At 45.9% G+C, this 21,954-nt stretch overlaps 1 protein-coding gene and 1 pseudogene across 1 annotated transcript; both read right to left on the bottom strand.

Annotated features, from left to right (window-relative positions):
• The window catches only part of LOC120238786, a 38,445-nt pseudogene extending 28,821 nt beyond the window's left edge, over positions 1 to 9,624 (bottom strand).
• Positions 9,625 to 21,198: 11,574 nt separating this feature from the next.
• Positions 21,199 to 21,606, bottom strand: NHLH2 (nescient helix-loop-helix 2). Its single transcript, XM_039242722.1, has one exon. It carries the CDS (start codon positions 21,604 to 21,606, stop codon positions 21,199 to 21,201), a length of 408 nt encoding a protein of 135 aa, XP_039098653.1.
• Positions 21,607 to 21,954: the final 348 nt, after the last annotated feature.

The following is a 21,954-nucleotide window of genomic DNA, read 5'->3' as shown; positions in this document are numbered from 1 at the left end:
TAATATCTGTATTTATATGTTTATTTGCATACGTAAAAAAGTGAAGGATAAACCATAAAAGCAAGTTTTCTACAGGGAGAGGAAGGGAACATAGTAAGAGGTGGTGATGGAAATAAAAGGTCAATTCTTTTTTTTTTAAAAATGTTTATTTATTTTTGAGAGACAGAGACAGAGCCTGAGTGAGGGACGAGCAGAGAGAAAGGGAGACAAAGAATCCGAAGCAGGCCTCAGGTTCTGAGGCAGCAGCACACATCCAGATGCGGGGCTTGAACTCAGAAGAGTGAGATCATGACCTGAGCCAAAGCCAGATGCTTAACCAACTGGGCCACCCAGGTGCCCCAAGGTCAATTTTTTGTATCTAATTCTGTAAATAAAGTTACTGAGACATGTAAATAGTCTACGTAATTCTAAAACAAAATTAAATTTACAGAAGCAATTCTGGAATATTGAAAGCAAAATGAAGCAAGTTACCCCAAATATTAATCCAGTTGGTGGTATTACCACGCAGAGAAAAACTATTTCAAGTAACTTGAACAAACAGTAAATATGATTATATGTCTCTAGTGGTATATACCTGAAGAAAAGAAAAATTCCCAGAAAAAACATTTAGAATGTTTCAATTATATTTTTCATAGTAGTGTTGTTTCTGCTATTCTGTATTGTGTTTTTAATGAAGGATAAAGTAAATAAATAAGTAATTATATTTTTGTCATTGAGAACTGGTATATTCAGCCTGGGAAAAAGGAGATATAAAGTCAAAAAGGGCAACTAAAAGCCCTGAGTCTTGAATTTCAGTTGGAAGTAATGATTTATTCAGAAGTAAAACAAGCAAACAAAAATATTTTCTAGCTCTTTAAACTGCAGGAGTGTAGTAACAATAACCAGGCCAATAGTGATGAGAATCCCTATACCCAGACTGTGATCTTATAAGCACCACCATGCACTAAACAGAACTAGAGCATCTTGGAGGAAAGGCTGGTTCAAGAACTGGGGAAAGAAATGTATATGATGTTTGCTAGAACTTCCTGCCATGTCAAAAGCAAGAATATTGTGAAATATACTGAGGCCATGTCAAAAGAATCTATAAGGCAACCTGAAAAGGCTCTCATTGGTCAAGGATGGGGCAGTGTGAGCATTAATAAGAATGATAACTGCAAGGGATGGAGACCTATCAACTACTTTAGATCCATGATTTTGTAAACATATTTTTACAACACAATAAAAATTCCTATTAATCATCTTGGTAGGATGCTAGAGAATTAACTCATTAATAAAAATGGGTAAGTAAAGTGAAAGAAACAACACTTTCTCCTATCTTTCCTATTTGAGCTGTACTTCAGGTTAATCAAATGGTTGATGACAGGAAACTTATCTTTATAGAAGTGTCTCAAATGGTAAGTGAAGAAACAGAAGTAGAAGACCGAATTTAAATGGCTAATAAATTAATGACCATCAAAGATTGCTAATATCACAAAAAGAGACCAGCTAAATATTTTGAGCCTTCTAATGGAAGGACATACCATTGCCTAAAGATCAGGCTAGCCAAAAACTCAAACCTGGATCTGGCTAAACTTCCGGATCTACTTCTGATTTATAGAAAATGCAAAAGATGAAAGATGACAAATGGAGATTTCATTAGAAAAATCCAGATTGCAAGAAACTCACTGAGGAAAACACTTTGTTTCTATAAAAAATGAATACAAATAGGGGTGCCTGGGTGGCTTAGTTGGTTGAGTGTCCGACTTTTGCTTAGGTCATGATCTCACGGTTCGTGGGTTCGAGCCCCGCGTCGGGCTCTGTGCTGACTGCCAGCTCAGAGCCTGGAGCCTGTTTCAGTCTGTGACTCCCTCTCTCTCTGACCCTCCCCTGCTTACGCTGTCTCTCTCTCTGTCTCCTAGAAATAAATAAACATTTAAAAAAATGAATAAAAATAAATGCAAAGATGGAGGGAAATCCTACAAATTAAGGAGACAAGGGGTATAACCACCAATGTTTAAAGTTCATTTGAAAGAGAAATTATTATTTAAAAGTAAAAACTGAGCTATTTATGGATGTAATGTTATAATGACTTGAATATATTTCCAAGCAATATAGGAGGTGGGGAGAGGAAGAAAGTGTCAATGAAATAAAATTGGCCATGAGGTGGATCATCATTAAAGCTGGGTGATGATAGACGTTCATTGTTCTACACACTATTTTTGTGTGTGTTCTGAATTTTTCATAATAAAAAATAAAAAACAAACTGCAAATAACATTTACATCTTATGACCATGAAAACATTAGTCCCAGCAAAGTTGAGTAGTGTACTATGGTTCCAAAGTCCCAGTCTGTGTGTTTCAAATGTTTCTAATATCAACAAATGTAATAGATACAATAAATAAACAAACATACTCTTTTTCTTACAATATACTAATGGGTAAATTTTTTGTTACATTTTAGTGTTTTATATCTGGACCGCGTCTTTCTTACACATTTCACCTTTCAGAATAGATTCCAGTTTTGTTCTTGAAGTCTTGACTTCTTGGTCATATTTGGGCTGGTTGTCTCTTATTTGAACTTCGACATTTTAATGAAGTTTTGTATTTTTTCTGATGTTTCTAATGACCTTTCTAATTGCTTTAGCATAGACTCAAGTTTGTTTTCCCTCAGATATTAAGTGTATGGCATCTCTTTTATAAATCAGAAGCATCCATCTTGATACCTTCCAAGTTTCTGCTCTAATTATTTATTTACTTTCAAGGTTAGCTGTACCACTACCATTTTCATCTGGACTTAGCTGCCTTTCTCTTCTCAATAGGACCTCTTCTTTGTTCCGTATTATCTTGTTTTTTGGTTGAAGCTCTCATTTTTCCTGTAGTTATGTATTCAGATAATTCACTTAGAAAGGATATGTGGAAGGCAAGCTTTCTGAGGTCTTGCATGTTTAAAAAAGATGACATTCTGATTTGATTGATATCCTGGTTGGGTATAAAATTCCAATGTCAAAATCTTTTTTTCATCAAGTCTTTAAAGGTATTACTTTGCTTTCTCTTGACATAATATATTTTCTCTTGACACAATACAAATCTTTTTCTTTTATAGGACATCTTTTTTATTCCTGAAAAGTCTTAGGAGTTCTTTTATATCTTTGAAGCTCTAAAATTTCCCAGTGATGCCTTAGGTGTGGTGTTTCTGCATTTATCCTGCTCAACACTGATTATATAATAATCACAATGAAATAAAATTTACTGAATACTTATTATATGTGGAGGATTGTTGGAAGTGCTTTATATGTACTATCGCTTTCAACAACTCTGTGAGGTAGGCATGATTGTTTCTCCCACTTTACATATGAGGAAACTGAAACAAAGAGAGGCTGTCTGACAAGGTCCTTTTAATTCAAATAATGTTGTATACTTTCATCTATGGAAAATTTTATTGTATCACTTCTTTATAATTTTCCCCCCTTCATTTATTTCATTTTTTTCTTCTGGAATTACTATTTTAGATCTCCTGAAATGAATCTCCATATTATTTATCTTTTCTCTTAGATTTTCCATATTTTTGTTCAGTGTCATAAGAGGTGGCCCTGTCTTTATTCTGTAACACTTCTATTTATTTTTCCTTTAGGAAATATATTGTTTTACTGCAAAAAATTTTCATGTTCTCTGGTTTTCCTATGAATACCTTTATTAATATGATCTCTCAAAGATAATTCTCAGGGGCATTTTTAAAGCTATTATTTTCTGAATTATCTTTGCTAATTCTGATATCAAATTTATGTATCTGACTCTTTCTCTTTTATGCTATAGTAGTCCTTCAGATGTCCGGTGGTAACTGGATATTTGTACATATTTTTAAATGAGGAAATGGAAAGGTTAACCATGAGCTCTCTATATGTGGGTGATAATTTGTTGATTGTTGGGCTTTATTTCAAAGTTAAGTGGTGGGAAATTGATACTATATGAAATTGGAACCATTTGGCCCTATAAATGCCAAAACAAAAGGAGTTGACTTAGCATCCATGTGAGGTCATTCTTTTCTAAAGAAATTGAGATGAATCCTACTTTTGGCTAAAAGTCAATGTCTATCTGCTTTATCCCATGGAGTAGGAGTGAGGGTAGGAATGGCAGACAAGTTCATCTGTTCCATATTTAAATCTTCAATCGCTTTCTCAATTTTTGACCTCACTTCTCACTCCCAACCTTCATTCTGCTTAGTCTTCACACCTTGAAACCTTTAGAATTTGCCCGACACATCCTCTGATGAAGTCCCCTCAGCACATCATTTAATTCGGCTTGAGTTTCCCCAGTTCTGCTCATCTGTCAGCAGGCTTCCACCTTCTCCCAAAAGCGTGTTGAGGTGATTCATTTGCTGATAACTTGCCTACTGTTTTCTTCATTGTTTTGAGCGTACACCTATTTTTATCTTTTTACTGTAATTCTAGTGAGGCCTTGGAAGAAAGAGGAGGTAAAATGTGAGATCAGTCTGCTCTCTGAATCTGGTTGCTCTGTGACTCCTTTTTTCAATTTTTATTTTAATTTTTATTAGTTAACATACAGTATCATATTAGTTTCAGGTGTGCAGTAATTCCCTACCTCATCCGGTGCTTGCTCCATGACTCATTTTACTCATTCTGAGCTAAAATATACTCAATAGCTGTATATTATTATTTTATTAGTTTTTTATTATTTTATTAACATTTTATTTTATTATTTTATTAGTGTTTTTCTTAAACAAGGAAAAAATAATTTTGCAGAGAAAAGTACCCACTTAACGACCAAAATTTCCCTTACTTTCAAAAATTCTAGTCCCGGGTGCACCTGGGTGGCTCAGTCGGTTAAGCGTCCGACTTCGGCTCAGGTCATGAGCTCACGGTTCGAGTTCAAGCCCCTTGTCAGGTTCTGTGTGACAGCTAAGAGCCTGGAGCCTGCTTCAGATTCTGTGTCTCCCTCTTTCTCTGTCCTTCACTCACACTCTGTGTATCTCTCTCTGAAAAATGAATAAATGTTTAAAAAATTTTTTAAAAAGTCTAGCCCTTCCTCAAGTTTAGTCATTGTTAGAATAGTAAAAAAAAAAATGGGGCAGCTTGGTGGCTCAGTCGGTTGAGCATCTGACTCCTGGTTTCAGCTCAGGTCATGATCCCAGCCAAGGTCTTGGGATTGAGCCCTGTATCTGGCTCCAGGCTCAGCATGGACTCTCTCCCCATTCCCCCCATTCCCTGGTTCCCCTGCTCAAGCTCTCTCCCTCTCTCTCTTTCTAAAAAAAAAAAAAAAAGTAAAAGATATCTTCTCCATTTATCAACATGTGAGACTCTCCCAAAGGTAGAGCCTGAAATCCCCCATCCACTGTATTGTGGGAGGGAAGGAGAGGGAAAGAGAGAGGTGGGGAGGGAGGTAGGAGGAGGGGGAGGGAAAGAAGGGGAGCAGTGCTAACTTAACACATCTTCGTTCCCAGTAGTGGGAGGGGGAAGCTTCGGCAGCTTTGGCTCCTCAGTCTACCTGGACGTCAGGCCAGCATCCCAGGCCTCAGTCCCACTTAGACTTGGGATTTGGGTTTTTCTGGCCAATTTGAAAATCCATTTAGCTTAGGAACTGAGGAATAGGAACTCCAGTTTGAAAGTATAACATAGGAAAGATGTTGATTTTGAATCTGTTAGAGAGGGAGATGAAGCAATGAACCAGTCTAGAAGATGATTTTTAAAAATAGGTAACGTCCAAAAAAATCATATGTAAAAAGTAAATTAAAATTACTTTTACATGGTTTATTATTGTTGAAACTGCACCCACTTTTGTGAATAAGACTTCTTTTCCCAACACTCAAAGACCATACATATTATAATAGATTTTAAAACTTTTTTGGGACTTCATGTCACCTAGGTCATTCTGTAATCCAAGAATTTTCTTGTTAAAAATTTGCCCAGCTACTACCTTGTGCTAGGTCCATTTCCCTTCATGGTTCTGGAAAATAGATCTGTAGCAAATCTTCAGTTTCCTGGAAATTTTCAAGATGTTAATTTTTGAAAGTTGAGTTTAGAGATATAATTTACATTCAGTAATATTTACTCTCTTTAGATATAGAGTTTGCTGAATTTCCTATAGTCACGTAACTACCACACTCCAGATATACAATATTTCCATCACCCCAGAAAGTTTCCTCATTCTCTGTAGTCAGTCTCCACACCCATCCCAGATCCAAGCAACCACCGGTCTTACTTCTGTCTTTCTGTCTTTGCCTTTTCTAAAATGTCTAAATGTCATATGGATGGACTAGTACGGTGTGTAGCCTGTTGTGTCTGACTTCTCAGCAGAGTGTTAATGTGTGGATGGTTTATTGCTTTTAATTGCTGCCTAGTGTTCTATTGTATGGTTGTCTGTAAATTATTTATCCGTTTCTGGTTTGTGGACATTTGGGTCCTTTCCACTTTAGGGCTGTTATGAATAAAGCTGCTAAAAAGAATCATGTATATGTCTTTGTGAACATATGCTTTCATTTCATTTGAGTAAATACCTAGGAGTAGAATTACTGAGTCATTTGATAAGTGCATGTTTACAGGAGATTACCAAATTGTTTTCCAAAGTGGCTGTACCGTTCTGCATTCCTGCTTTCAAAATATGAGTTCCAGTTGCTTAAGATCCTTACCAGCACTTGGTATTGTAACTTTTTGTTTTTAATTTTTTTAACATTTATTTATTTTTGAGATGGAGACAGAGCACAAGCTGGGAGGGGCAGAGAGAGAGGGAGACCCAGAATCTGAAACAGGCTCCAGGCTCTGAGCTTTCAGCACAGAGCCAGACGTGTGGCTCTAACCCACGCACCGCAAGATCATGACCTGAGCCGAAGTCAGATGCTTAACCAACCGAGCCACCCTGGCACCCGCTGTTTCTAATTTTTTAAGTTGTCCCAAGAGTTGTGCAGTGATATCTCATCACAGATTTCATTTTTATTTCCCTGGCAGCTAATGACATTGAGTATCTCTTCATGTGCTATTTACCATCCTTATCTCTTCTTTGGTGAAGTGGCTACTTAAATCTTTTGCCTAGTTTTTTTTTCTTTAATGTTTATTTATTAACTTTATTTTGAGAGAGAGAGTGAGATAGAGAGCACACATGCACATGCAGAGGAGAGGGGCAAAGAGAGGGAAAGAGAGAATCCCAAGCAGGCTTCTCACAGTGCAGAGCTCAACATGGGGCTCAGTCTCACAGACTGAACCTAACGGTGAGATCATGACCTGAGCCAAAATCAAGAGTCCTTCGCTCAACCGACTGAGCCATCCAGGCGCCCCTCTTTTGCCTAGTTTTCAATTGGGTTGCATGTAATCTTATTGAGTTTTGAGAACTCTTTATATATTCTTGGTGCATTCTAAACATCATTCTGAACACCTTACTTCTTTCAACATTCCCTTGAAGAAGATGCTGTTGTTACACCCATTTCATACATGAGAAAACCAAGGCATAGAAAAGCTACGCTGCTTACCCCACATGTCATGGCCAGCAGGTAGTGGTGCACTGGGATTTGAAATCAGGTGTTTTGATTTTAGCGGTCTTGCTCTCAACAGTAGTTTTAAACTTTCTGTAAGGAGCCAGGTAGGAACTATTTTAGGTTTTATGGACTATAAATTCTGTTGCAACTACTTGATTCTGGCATTGGAGCTCATGGGCAGTCATAAACAACAAGTAAACAAATGGGTGTGGCTGTGTTCCATTATAATTTTATTTATGTACACCAAAATGTGAATTTCAGTAATTTTTACATCATGCGTATTGCCAACACTTGATCTAAACCATGCTTTACTGTTTTCTGTTTGAACTACTTACATTTTCCATTCATATGTCCCCAAACACCAGTCTTTTTTCCACTGGTTGTCATTAAAATATTTGCCTTTGTAGTTCTTACCTAGCTGGGCATTCCACTGCACACTATCGATGTCCTCTATGATGTCATGAGGGTGGCGGCCATCAACATTGCAGCCCACAGACTGGGCGGTCCCCAAGATCTCTTTAATGGTCCCAGAGAGTTCTCTGGCTAATGATCAGTGCCGCATCTGTCGGACAATGTTGACAATCTCATCAAAAGTGATATTTCCACTGTGCTTAATGTTTTTCTGCTGCTTTCTGTCTCTCAGCGGTTCCTTGAGGGCTTTGATAATCAGGGCGGAGGCAGACAGTGCCACTTCAGTCTGGGCCTGTCTGTTCTGAATGGTCAGTTTCACCGTAATCCTCAGACCCTTCCAGTCACTGGTTGCCTTGGCTATGTAATCACCAACCTTTTTTGGAGACGGACCCAGCAGGCCGATCTTCGGGGCCAAGGCAGATGCGGCACCTACTTCGCCGCCTGTGCACCTCAGGTATAAGACTTTGATCTCGTTGGGGTCGAACTCAGGCAGCGTGGTGGAGGCGACTGGTGTCGGATGAACCCAGATTTGGGACCGCCAAAGACTGTTGCACCATCCCCTCATCCGAGCCGAGAGCCAAGAGACCCAAACACCAGTCTTAAAGCACTTCCGCAAAACATTTATCTTCTTGTCTAAAAACTGTATATTCCTTTTAGCATATAAGTACTCAGTAAACACCTGTTGAATTCAAATAAACAACAGAATTGGCATATAGATGAGACAGCGCCTTCTGTTCCAATTCTCTCTCCAATGATTTTCTCTTACTAATCACTAGGTTCCTTCTCCACTGCTGTTGTTCCTTATATGTCCTCCAGAATAAGGAATTTATTTTATCCCCTATAATAGTGATTTCGTGATTTCATAATCATTTGTCTTCCTCTCTGTCAAGCTGCCATGTCAGACTCTCTTTAACAGTTTGCAGAGCTTTCCATGATGTTCTTCCAGTTCATTATTCAAATATTAGTTGAGGGGACATCCCAGGTGCTGATGACTCAGAGGCCAGTAAGTCCGATTGCCTGCCTTCAAGTAGCTCATAGCATGAGGAAGGAGTCAGAAAAATAAATAAGCCAGTACAGTGTGGTGACATTGGTGACATGACAGAGGCTGGCACAAGGGGTTGTGGGAGCATTCAGAAGTCTCCTGGCTTAGGGGAGTCCCCGTCTACATTGACCCTGCGAGGTGCCTTGCATTTGTTGTAGTGAGCCAGGACCTCTGGAGGCAGAGATGGAGGGGATCTTCAGAACCAAGTTTGCAGTCACCTATTCACTTTCTGAACCTCCTCTTTACTTTCAAGTGTAAGAGGCTAAAACCTCACCTGTCCCCAGATCCCGTTCCTTGTCTCCCGGAACTGCGTATATATATTGAAAGCCCGTTTGGGCTGCTTCTCGCTGCAACCTGCCCTCCTACCTGGGGCAGAAAGGTGAGCAGCAGGCTTGGAACCCTGGTGAATTTCTGCCCAAACACTGATCCCCGCTCCGAGGAGGGAGCAGAACTCTGGGTGACCTGGTCAGGCGCGCAGTCCAAGTTAGCATATTTGCCCCCCGGGTCTTCTTGAGACTGGTTTTCTGTACCCTGCTGTTGCCTCTTAGTCTTTCCCAGTTTGGATCTCAGGTTGTGGCTTTCTCTCTCCGACCCCCCACCCCCACCCCCCTTTTTTTTGTTCATGCTGTGGTCTTGGCCAAGATGCCTTTCTCCTTATGTTTGTCAGTGGCTGAGAATACTGTTACCTGTGGTTCTGCAGTTGACACCATGACCACTGTGTCTTGTTAGTGTTGTGTTGCAGGGGGAGGGAGGAGAGAGCCCTGAGGAGGAGCAAGTTGTATTTGGATAAGAAAGGCAGAAGGGGGCTGCGCCAGTGTTGGGAGAGAAGGGTTTCCAATCACTGGCTTGTTACAGACACCATCTTGAGATTATTTCCTCTTTTTAGAGTCATAATTATTATGTGAATGTTTTGCATATTGATTGTACCTCTGTTCTCAGGAGCTGGAGACTGTGGCTGGCTCCTTTCTGCAAACCCCATTGTACTTTAATTCCAGAGGCCATCTCTTAGTATTTCTATCTCTTTGAGGGGCAAGCCTCCAAGAGATCCAGGCTGTCCAATAGAAAAGAAAGCCTGGTAAAAATTCCCTTGTTCTTTGTACTAGAAAATAATTTTAGCATCACACTCTGTCCATCTGGACATCATTAATATTGTCAACCACTCCCTTCGGTAGCCTTTAATGTCTAAATAATTACTCCCTGTGGCCATAATCCTACATGATGTCACTCCCCTCCTGATTTGCATTTCATAGATAACAGACAGCTTGGGAATTACCAGGGGCTTTGTGAGCTGTTCAGAAAGCCTAACACTTACTCCCACCATCACCTCCTAACATCATGTCCCTCCTCCAAATCTGTCACCAAACCACACAACCTTCCCTCCCTCCCCCCCCATCAATTACCCTTTTCCTTCTGTTACACCAGCCCTGCTTGTGTCGATACCAAGCCCATCGTCCTGATTGATAACTGGAAATGCAGTTGACTAATCGGGACATTTCAGTGCTTTTCTGAACGTGGGCATCCTTGACGGGAGGCTGGGGGATGACCACTTCCCCCACGACGAGGCTCACTTTCCCACGTCCCAGTCTCACCTCTCTGCAGGGGCGCGGCCACCCACTGTGGGTAAGCCTCGCGTCCGGGCCTGACCACTGCTCAGGTGTGTCTACCCCTGTGCCCGCTACCACCCAGACACGGGCAGGCAGCTGCCTCTCTGTCCCAGAGGCCGAGGCACAGGCCAGTAGGAAACAGAGAGCTGTTCTCTTTTGGAACATATACTTTTATTTATTTCCTTCTTTTTATCCTCTCACTTAAGTTTTTCCCTTTAATTTCTCTTCTTCCTCCCCCGTCACTCCGCGATCCCCCTTCTCCCTGTCCCCTGACCAACTTTTGGGGCCTCTCTTTCTGGGTGGTTATTTAGCTTCTCTGTGTCCAGGTTCGGTCTTTGTCTACACAATCCCAAGCATCTGGATCTATGGTGAAAACATGCTGTCAAGTACCCAGATGCTCGGGAACATCTGGGCATTTTGGCAACCCGCAGCAACAACAGCTGCATAATGGAATTCATGTTTCCCCTTTCAGTCATTGCTTGCCATCGGGTGGACAGAGCCTCTCCAGCCCCTAGCTGCTAGCAATTCTGTTTTTCATCTCACATGGGGAATTCTCTCTGTCAATCATTTTATTGTTGAAGAAAAGGGGAAGAAATGTGTCTCTTCTTGGGTCTGCAGTACATCATCACTCTATGCCTCAGTTCTTTTCTTATTGAAAGAGCTAGTAAGAGCTGACAATTTCTTTAACCTCTCCTACCCCAGAGGCGCGGAGAGAGAATAAGGCATGTGAAACGGTGTTTTCGCCACACAAGTCTAGGGAATCTGACAAGAATTTGTTTCCTATCAGAGCCACTCTCTCTGGTTTGAGACCCCACCCCCCCAATTCTCTCCTACATTCTTTGTACCACTCTGTCTATAAGAAAAAGCGAAATGATGGCAGTGTATTATTCCTGCCCACAAAAGGCCCACATTTTCTGTTTGTATTTTTCTCAGGTAGCTTAGAATAACACGGCTCTGCCCCCGTGGGGCCCTCAGAAGGAGGATGGTCCCCGGAGGCTGCCCGAGACAGCCCAGTGCTCATTGTGAGCTCTGCTTAGAGCCGGGGTGTCCTTCTGAGAAGCCGCAGGCCAGCCCCGCTGCGGTGGGGGCGATCCCGGGCTGCGGCCCCGTGGTGTGGCTCAGCGGCCGTGCCCACCCGGGGCTGACATCCGGCCATCGGGCGCGGCGTCTAGGTCCACACGTGCAGCTCGGCGCTGCTTAACCAGGAGTGCGCGTGCGAGCGAGCCGCTTTCCGGACGGAAAGACGAAGGCAGTGGCTGTGCTGGATGTTTGCTTTCAGGAGGTGGGACGGACCCCAAGTCAGTGCGGTCAGAAAATACATCAATTTAGTGAAACCCTTTCCAGGGTGAGTGCTCGCTGGCGCCGCGTAGACGCGGCCTAAGTGGCGGAGGATCTCGGAGGGTCAGCGAAGAGTCCAGGGGTCGCAAGCCTAGCCGCAGCGGCCCCCAGGGACGCAGTGTCACCCCCACACCACGTCGGCTGCGGCGCTCGCTGGAAGTCCTCTTCGCCACCCCTCGCGGCCAGAGCGATGCCGGCTCTCTGTTCTCCCAGCGGCGAGGCCCCTTCCCTCTCCCCTCCCCCCACCCCCTCCCCCGCCTCCTTCCCTTCCTCCCGTCCCCCTCCCTCCACCTTCTCCCAGAGGAGGTGACAGACGGGCCTGTAATTTGGTTCCATTCGCTCGACTGGAGCAACACCTGCCCCCCTCCCCTGGGACCAGAGGGTCTCATCCCAAACCATACAAGAAGCCAAAGACAAATCCGGGCCCACATGCAAATACAGCGACGCCAGGGACAGGGCCGAGGGCTGCAGCACACACCCCAGCCGTGGTGCCCTGGCTTCTGCCTGCAAACCAAGGAAACCAAGCACCTCTTCAAGGCCCAACTACCAAAAACATCACCCAGAACTTTAATTAGGGTTTCGGAGTTTTTTAAACAAATTAATAATTAGCTGCTGTAGTAAGTACCAGTTCCTCTTGCTCAGACCACAGGACAGAACTAAGTGCCTGGCATCAGGGGGTATGGATAGCAGGGTCCAGAAATAGAACTAGAAATGAAGAACAGGGTGGGGAGACAGCGCAGGTGTGTGTGTGTATGTGACTGCCATAGGCGCATGGCATCTGTCACACCAAGGACGCAGTAGCCGTGCCATTCCTGGGCAGGCTCCCTTTCTTTGTGCGGATCTTCAGTGTCTGCACGCAGCCTTCCAGTGGGAACACTCGGTTCTGTTTCCACGGACTCCGAATTGTGCTGGAGCACTGACCACCAAGGCTTTCTGACCGCTTCCCTGAGTCTAGGTGTTGTCAAGGTCATCCGTGACTCCTTGTGGCCCTTGTCCCAGGCTTGGCCTGGGGCAGTGCAGGGTGATGCCCTTGGGCCCAGCTTCCCAAGGCCAGGTTCCGAACCGCGCCCCACACCTGTGCCCCAGCCACCCGCTCCAGGCAAGAGGGGGAGGCCAGTGGGCTGGGCTCATGTCTGCTCCTGGCTGCTTCGGAGAAAACATGTCCTTTCAATTCCTGTACTTTCTGGTGGTGGTTTGTTTCCCACCAAAAACAAACAAACAAACAAACAAACTTTTCTATTTTTTCCTTTTTCTCTGTTTTCAGAGTGTAAGGTTTTGAATTTTCCTGCCCCCACCCCAGCTGCATTTCCCATTCAAAGCTTGCTAGCCATGTGACCTTGGGCTTGTTCCTTAACTTCTCTGTGTTTCAGTGTCTTCATCTGTAACTGAGGAAAAAATAAGGGCTCCTCAGTCACTGACTGTTGGGGGATCACATGAGGTAATGACGGAAAGTGCCCAGCTCAGCGTAAGTGCTGGAGTCTCTGGACTCCTTGCTATTTCGTGGTCAGTCACCAGGCCACAATCCAGGGAGGACAGTGTGGGGTCGCTGTGAGTCAAAGGCTTCTAGGTGGCTCCGCTGCTGACGAGGTAGGAGACTGTGACCGAGCCATGACCACTCAGGATGTCAGCTCGTCATACCTCCGTCCTAGGGCCTGACGGACTCAGAGCTGGCATGTGTGGCAGACTTTGTGAGCCGAGAGGACCACGCTGGGGCATTTGTCACTGTTGTTAACAATCCTCAACCCTCCGTAGGTGCTGCTCTCAGGGAGGGCTGGCTGCTCCTCGCTTCTGATGTCTCAGAATTCCTCCTTCTCCGGGGCACCCCTCACCCCAGCTCCCAGCCAACAGCTAAGAGAATCCACCTGCTTATTTGTTTTTAAGGCTTTGAAATCTGCCTGAGTTGGGCTCTGGCAGTATGTCTTTTACCCCAGGTTGCAGTTAAGCGGCCACCACCCACTAACTACCCAGCATAGCCCCACAGCAGCCTTGGGCTCTGGAGTGGCCTGTCCCTCCATGGACAAAGCAGGGAGAGGGCGGTGGGAGGGGCACTCGTGCTGTGTGTGTATGTGTGTGTGCATGTGTGTGCATGTGCACGTGAGAGAGAGAGAGAGGGAGAGCACCAAAATTAAGAATTTTTAAAATAGGGGCGCCTGGGTGGCCCAGTTGGTTGAGTGTCCGACTTCAGCTCGGGTCACGATCTCACAGTTTGTGGGTTCAAGCCCTGCATCGGGCTCTGTGCTGACAGCTCAGAGCCTGGAGCTGCTTCAGATTCTGTGTCTCCCTCTCTCTCTGACCCTCCCCTGATCTCTCTCTCTCAAAAATAAATAAACATTAAAAGTTTTTAAAAATAAATAAATAAATTGGAGAACCATCAGAAAGACAGTCCAGCTGGCTGGAGGAGAAAGATAATCTAGGAAGGTGAGTTAGGCCAACTGTGAAATCCCCCCAAATATGTAGGTCCTCACTGATGATAGTTAGGGAATACTGCTAATTTGTTTCACAGTAATGGTAATTTAGTTATGTTAAAGAAAAGCCCTTATCTTTTAGAGATATTTACTGATGCGTTTACAGATGAAATGATGTGATGTGTGGAATTTGCTCCAAGTAGCCAAAGTGGCATCAGGAGAGTGTGGATAAGAGTATAAATGAAATGTCAGGATAGCAGAATATAGTGTGCAATGCCCTTTGCTTTTGTAGATGTTCTTAAACTCCCCAATAAGAGTGGTTTTTAATGTAGTTGCTCAGAAAAGTCATGCTGAATGATTTTTACTACCCAGGCCCCAGTCACTCACTGCCCTCAGAGCAGGGCAACCTCCCCTCATGGCAGAGCTCCTGCTTCCACAGGCTCATCTGCCACTGCTCCAGGAATGACCCCGGCTCTCACTACTTTTCTCCCCTCAGAGAGGACCAGGACGCACCAGGCACTGCCCCACAGACTCCGCTCTGGAGGTGTTTCGTTCGTCTTCCCTTGAGTGGGTCTGACCCTCTGAGCCTTTCAGGCCGACTGATCCCAAAGTCCTTTCCCCTCCCAGTGAGCCCATCTGACCCCCAGGAGATCCTAGATAGGACCTCCCCCTCTCCTCCATACACCACTCTTACACCTGCCCAAGATTCCTGATATCCTAATACCCTATCCCTTTTTCATGGTGTGTCTTTCTGGAATGATCGTCAAGGAGACGAGGAACTTCCCTCCTGATCTGGAAATACATGGCACAACCACGCAGGAAACTCCAACAATTCCTCTCTTCGTTACCTCAAAAATAATTTAGATGTTTAACCTTCACAAAGCTTACCTGCTGTAAGAGCCATTATGGTAAGTGCTGCCGCGCTCTCAACATGCACCAGACCCGTTCTAAGTATTCCAGGTGAATTAACTCAATCTTCCTAACAATGCTACAGGGTAGGAACCACTGTCACCACCACCACCCCCATTTTGCAGGTGAAAAAACTGAGGCAGAGAAGGAAGTAATTTGTTCAGGGCCACAGCCGGTTAGTAGAGGAGCTGGGGGTGGACACGGCATGCCCGTCAGAGGCCACGCTCCTCACCACTCTGCAGTAGCGCCTGTGGCAGCCTCAGTGCGAAGGGCAGAAGCCACGATGGAAAGGCAAAAGGCGTGGGACAGGCCTGGCTCGTGTGGTGGAGCGGGGGCTTCAGATATTTGCCTCACTTATAATGTATGCTTTTAATTTAATCATCATCCCATGCTCTTTGCTTCCCTGTGATGTTTTGTCTTCTAGGACAGGGGCTATCGCAGCCTGAGCTCTTGTACAGGCAGCAGTGTGTCATCCGCACATGAATACAGGTGGCAGAGACCCCGGGCCATTAATACATCATGAACTATTGATGTGTTATCTTTAGTTTCTCCTATACAGTGTCCTGTGCATACTCGAAGTGCAAAATAATTGTAATAGCTCACGTTTATGCAGCACTGACTGTATTCTTGCCTTTCTGGCAAGCACTCTACAGTGTCCTATGGAAACCTCACGAGATGCATTTGAGATAGATGCATGCACTGTCCCCTCCTGCACATCTGGAAACCACAGCTTAAGGAGGTATGGTGACATGTTCAACATCACGCAGCTAGAATGAGTTGGAGCCAGAATCTAAAGCTGGCCCCCGGCCCCTGGGTTTCAATCACAGGGATAGGAGATACAAACTCTAGTATGAGGGCTGTGCGTGGGCCCCAGGGGGCAGAGAGCTGCCCAGAGACACTGAGAAAAGCGTTGTAAAGTGGTTACCTTTGAGTTAGGTGACAATGGAATGATTGGAATTTTCTGGGCAAAAAAATAAGAATAGAGGAGAGCATTGTAGGGGGAAGAAGGCTGCGTACAAAGGCACAGGTTATAAAGGACCAGACATCTCCAGGGAAGAGAGGAAATCCGAATTTGGCAGACACATTTAACCTCAGGGAGAATGGCTGAAGATGATGCTAGAGAGTATCTGCAAGAAGCTTGTGAAAGATTTCTATGCCTGGAAGAAAAACTTGAGCTTTATTTGTAAGCAATGGGGAGTCCAGCAGAGCTTTCAGGCAGGGAATGGCATGCTATCTTCACAAGCTGCTTTTCGGGGCACCGGGAGAATGGGCCGCAGCGTGCTAAGGAGTGTGGGTGGGCTAGACTGAAGCGCCAGCCCCACCGTGGTGGTGACCAGCACTGTCACAGAAGGTCTCAAGTTAGCTCCAGTCTCCTTCAGGAGGAGCCTGTCCAGAGCTGCACCTGCCTGTGGTGTCTTCCTGCAAAGTAGAAAGAGGCTCCTCCACCACCTACGGCTTAGTCCCAAGCCCCGGCATGCTCTGACCTTGGCACACAGGGCTCAGGCTCAGTCTTAGCCCCCTGTGAGTGCACTTGGTTGGGGGACCTGCACTCCTTAGGCTTTACCTGAACTGAAGCTTCTCCTCGGCACATGCATGAGGGGATGGGGCACAAGGGCCAAAGGCAGGGTGTGTGCATGGCACGCTCCCCCACTTTAGTGAGCAAAACCATCGAGTGGGACCCCTAAAGGCAGACACTTGGATAGACTGACAGACATGATTTCGTGACCCTGAGTAAGTTATGTAATTCCTCTAAGCCTCAGTTTCCTAAACTTGTTGAATGAAAGTACCTACCTCATTGGGTTATTGTGAGGATGAAGAGAGATAAGAATGCACGCTAAGGCCTTAGCACAGTAAGCACATAGTACATGCTGACTCCATGTTAGCTGTTAACATATCTACTGTGCCAACAATGCCTACTCCAGGCCTGGGAAGGGCTATTGGCTATACATGCACTTGAGCTGGCTGTCCCCTGCATCTCATCCCTTGCTACCCCAGACCTCAGTGGGAGGAAGATGGCATCCAGAGACAGACAGCAGTGACAGGGGCTGGATACATCATGGCACTCCAGAGGTTGGCTCTGTCTGCTTACTTCATCCTAGCAGACATGGGGTCATGGGGGATGGGGCACTGGAGGAAGGCCCAGGAACGGGGTTCAGACGGGAAGCAGGCCTTCCCTCCGCCTCCATCCAGCTCCATTTCTTTCCATACACGCCCTGTCCTCAGCCTGCTCTTCCCTTCCTAATCCATCCCACCGCCCGCCCGCCCGTACTCTCAGCCAGTGGCCCTCCCATTACCCTCCCCCTGCCCCGGGGCAGGGTTTTTGCTTAGGACCTTTGCCCCTCTTCTCTGGACGTCTCTGGACAGTGGCAGAAGTGAAGCAGTCATCTGGGTGTAAAAGTACTCAGCACAGGTGGCCCCACCAGCTGGGCCAGGTGGGGCTCGGTTTTCGGGGGACAGGCGATGCACTGGCCAGTTGCTGGGCTGCTGGGACAGGGGGCAGAAGGTGAGGGGGGCAGTGGGAGGAGCCGTAGCCCCCAGTGTGTCTAGGAAGAGGGAGCAAGCCAAGGCTGAAGGACAGGGCCCCCGCCAGTGGGGAGTGGCGAGAGGTCGGCTGGGGCTCTTCTGGTGGCTTGAGCACAGGACATGTTAACAGGATGTGAGAAGACAAGGCACTGCAAGTTGCAGCGATCGTGGGCGCGGCTGGTTAGGTGGATCCAAGCTTCCACCCCTTCTGAGGGGCCGCCCCGACAGCAGGCACGCAGTGCCCTCAGCTGCCATTCTCCTCTTGGTAGCACTGAGCAAAACTTGCCATTAAATGTTGTTTCCTCGTGGTCCCTTCTCCAGTAGACTCAGTCCCATTTGTTGCTCTCTTTTCAGCGTCTAGAATAATGCCTGGCACACTGTAGGTCCTCAACAAATACGTGTTGAATTAAAGATTCATTGATGGCCATCATTATTCAGAGAAGAGTCATTGCTGCCTTGCCCGTGGCTGAATACATATAGCTGAGTCCCTGCTACCTGCCAGGGACAGGTCAGTTACCCACAGGGCTCCCTTTCTCTTTGGAGGGTGCTGAGCTGGCTTGGATCAGAAAGGATATTGCAGAGATCCTCTCCTGGCCTCATGGGGGCTGGGTGGCCGGGAAAGGATGTTGCCCTTTGCCCCTTGTTCATGTCTGCCTTACTTAACACCAGAGGTGAGGGCCGTGGTCTGGGAAGAGAGTTAAAAGATCCCCCCTAGATGTCAATGGGAAGACTGTAGGTCAGTTGGAAATTGGGCTCATAAACCAGGAAAAGGGAAGCCATCAGAAGGTTTCTAGAGGTCAGAAGTTGACTCCATTTCTTTGGCATGGGAGCAGGGCCAATTTTTCAGGCACATAGGAGAGAAGTGCTGTGAGGACTGAGACGGTTCCTGGCGAGGAGGATCTCAATCCAATACTCAGTCCGAACACAGCATGTCTGGAGGCTGGAGAGCCAGGACGTGGTGCAGGTACAAAGCCAAAGAAGGTTCCATTCTTTCCCATGCCCTTGAAAGTGCGTTCCTACTATGCACCTCAATGTGAAGAAGAGAATGAGGTCTCACTTACTAGGTATCTATGAACTGGACTACAAGATACCTGGGTGAAAGGTGAAAAATGCTCAGAATCCCAGATATTTGACAGACATAAAACCAAGCATCCACAGAATTAAAGTTTTTACTTGGCAACCAGAGATTTGGTGTGATACAGACTCATGGTTCATAATCTGTGTGTGTGTGTGTGTGTGTGTGTGTGTGTGTATCATTTTAAAGTTATTCGTGTGTTCTGCATATACACAATTTCACATTTATAGGCTTTTGTAGATGACATTCTTCATATTCCAGGTTGGCCCAGGACTTAATTTTTTTTCTTGTTTGCAGGGGTCACATCTTGATTAGATGTTTGAGTGCTACAGTACATACCTTGTTACTAACAAATGCCATGAGGACTCGGTGTCACCGGCTCAGAGTCTTCTTACTGCCGGTAAGTAGCCATGTGATTTAGTGTAGGACACTCAAACTCCCCGCGCCTCAGTTTCCTAAATCAAATTTGAAGAGGTTAAGATTCCTTTTAGGGCAAAAGAACCCATGATTCTAATAATATATTCCTATAAGCATTACAATGTATCCCTCATTGGGAGTAGGGTGATCTATGTCACCCTCACACGTAGAACATCTAGACATACTCAGTGTCCAGGTTTAGGGAAAGTGTCAAACATCTCAATATGTAAATTTGTTAAGGTTTGGGGTGTTGTTGTTTTTGTTTTGTTTTGCTTTTGGTATATGTATGTTTTTTAACTAGTTCCTTTCCAAGGATTGTGTCCGTTAAGATAGTTCATGCTCAGTGGGGATGTTTATGATTTTTCAACAGTATGGTTAAATAAAGGAGAGGACTTTATTTGATACCTTTATTTATATGCAAAACAGCGCACCATTCATGAGATATGAAAAACTCGTCAGATAGAAACCAGGTTATATCTATTTTCACTACAAAATATTGCATTATATAAAGCAACAGAGACACAAAAAAACCCTGAAAAAGACTAAAATCTTTGGATAGCAGATGTGTTTTTTTTTTCCTTGCCTCTAAAATACACTCCTTGATTTAAGAGTTTCACAGCTGAGAACATGAAACAGTTTCAGGTTATAGACTTTTCTTTTTGGTTGTCACAGAGGAAAGTAGTTTTGAATTCTTTTTTTTTTTTTTAGGAAAATAACTTAATTTCCTAAAATCATCCCACGCACAAACAGCACACACACACACACACACACAATGAAGCTACTCTCCTTATAAACAGTTTGTACTTTTCAGACATAACTACAGATAAGAATAACAACACTTATTTTTTTTTTAAAAAACTATAATAGTGAAGTGCTAGTGTTGCTGATCTCACAACAAAGGAACCTTTCAAGAACAAACATCTTAATATATAAAATATGTTTAGAAACAGGGAGAAGTGGGGAATTTGTTATACAAGTGCAATATAATTAGAGCAAAAAGAAAGACCACAGTATAATCTCAACAAACACATAAAAAGTTAGACATAATTATTCCACAGGAAGAAGTGTAAACACTTGACTATAAATAAATTGGCACAGAGTATCCAAAGTAAAATTATCACCACTCTGAAAAATAAATGTCTTGGAAAAAATACTCTACTCCTTCTAACATAAATAAAAATAGGTTGTCTTTTGCTAACTGTACCTATGGGTCCACATGTTTAAGGTCACAAATAGATGTTTTTGGATATATAAAGGGGCACTTCGCCTGAAAAAGCAATCAGATATTAAAATTTCCATTTAAATATGGATTCTCCTGTCTATATCGGTGTCCTACCTTGGGGTTAAAAATCTCACCAATCTCAACCTTCCCACAGTGTGTCTGTTCTTAATCTATCTTTTAAGTTTACCCATATTCAGGGTTTCTCTGTTTTATTTGGATCCTAATATAATCCTCCCTTTCACAGCAGAATGGAAACTTCCCTGTTCCACCGTTCTGTGCCTTAAATCTCTACACTGGAGGAGAGTCCCTCCCACCCCCTCCAAATGTTAGGTGATTTGTCAATTAGAAAAATCCCAGAGAGTCTCAAGTTAGGAGGCTTTACTCTGAGCTTCTGAGCTCCTGCCCTTATTCTTTCAAAACGTGAAGATCTATGGGAGATAAATGGAGAACTCAAAGCCTCCAGTGAGCTAAAGCAACCACCCTTAAAGGGATCCTAACACACGCAGGGGAGGCCTGGAGGCTGTGCGTGGCGGGCGCCTCCGGAGGCTCGCCTGGCCTGGAATAATGCCCCCTGCAAACCCCAGGGCTCGCCAGACAACCCCACCTTCCCGAGTTGGAAACCTTCCCTCGATCCCCCGCTGACCGGAGAGAGCTCGAACGCGTGGCGAGCGAGCTTCCTCCTGCGCCCGGGCCTCTCGCGGCGGCCGTCCGGCTGGGCGGCCCCCTCGTCCACCAGCCCCGCGGCGCTCCCCCCGGCGTCGGGCAGGCGGCCTCCCGCCGTGCCCGCGGCCCTACACGTCCAGGACGTGGTTGAGATAGGAGATGTAGCAGATGGCCAGGCGCAGGATCTCGATCTTGGAGAGCTTCTTGTCCGGGGGCAGCGTGGGCAGCAGTTTGCGGAGCTCGGCGAAGGCCAAGTTGAAGGCCTCCACGCGGATGCGCTCGCGGGTGGCGTGGGCCGAGCGGTACTTGGCGGTGGCGCGCCGGCGGCGGCGCTTCTCCTCGCGGCTCAGCTGCTGCGGGTGCGGGTAGAGCGCGGCCCGGCTGCCGCCCTTGCCGTCGCCCTCGGCCTCCTCCACCGGCTCCAGGTCCGACACGCTGCCCAGCACCTTGGCGTCCGCGCCGCCCAACGACTCCGGGTCCGAGTGCGCCGAGCTGGGGTGGTCCGAGTCGGCGGCTTGGTCCGGACTCAGCATCATTTTGGAGGCTGAGGGGGAGTCAGAACATCAATCAATAAGAGGAAGAGTCTTCTTTGGATCCGAGGGAGAGCGGGCGGGCAGCGCGCGGAGAGGGGCACGCCCGGGGGCCCGAGCCCCGCGCCTCCCCCACGGCGCCGGGGCCCGCGACGTCCCGGCCGCATCCCGGACCCGGACCCGACTCCCCGGCCTGCGGGCCCGGCCCAGCGGGGAAACAGCAGGCCCAGGAGGCTGCGCGCGCGTTCGGGGCCTCCTCCGGCCAAATCCCGACCCCTGGGCCGCCTGCCTCACTTCCCCTTCCCTGGCAAACGAATGACTCCGAACGGCGAGCACTTCTGGGGTGTACGCGGG

The sequence above is a fragment of the Hyaena hyaena genome, unplaced genomic scaffold, assembly GCF_003009895.1.
Source record: "Hyaena hyaena isolate Hyena2069 unplaced genomic scaffold, ASM300989v1 scaffold_217, whole genome shotgun sequence".
Lineage (NCBI taxonomy): Eukaryota > Metazoa > Chordata > Mammalia > Carnivora > Hyaenidae > Hyaena > Hyaena hyaena.
This window is presented reverse-complemented; position numbering and strand designations above follow the sequence as displayed.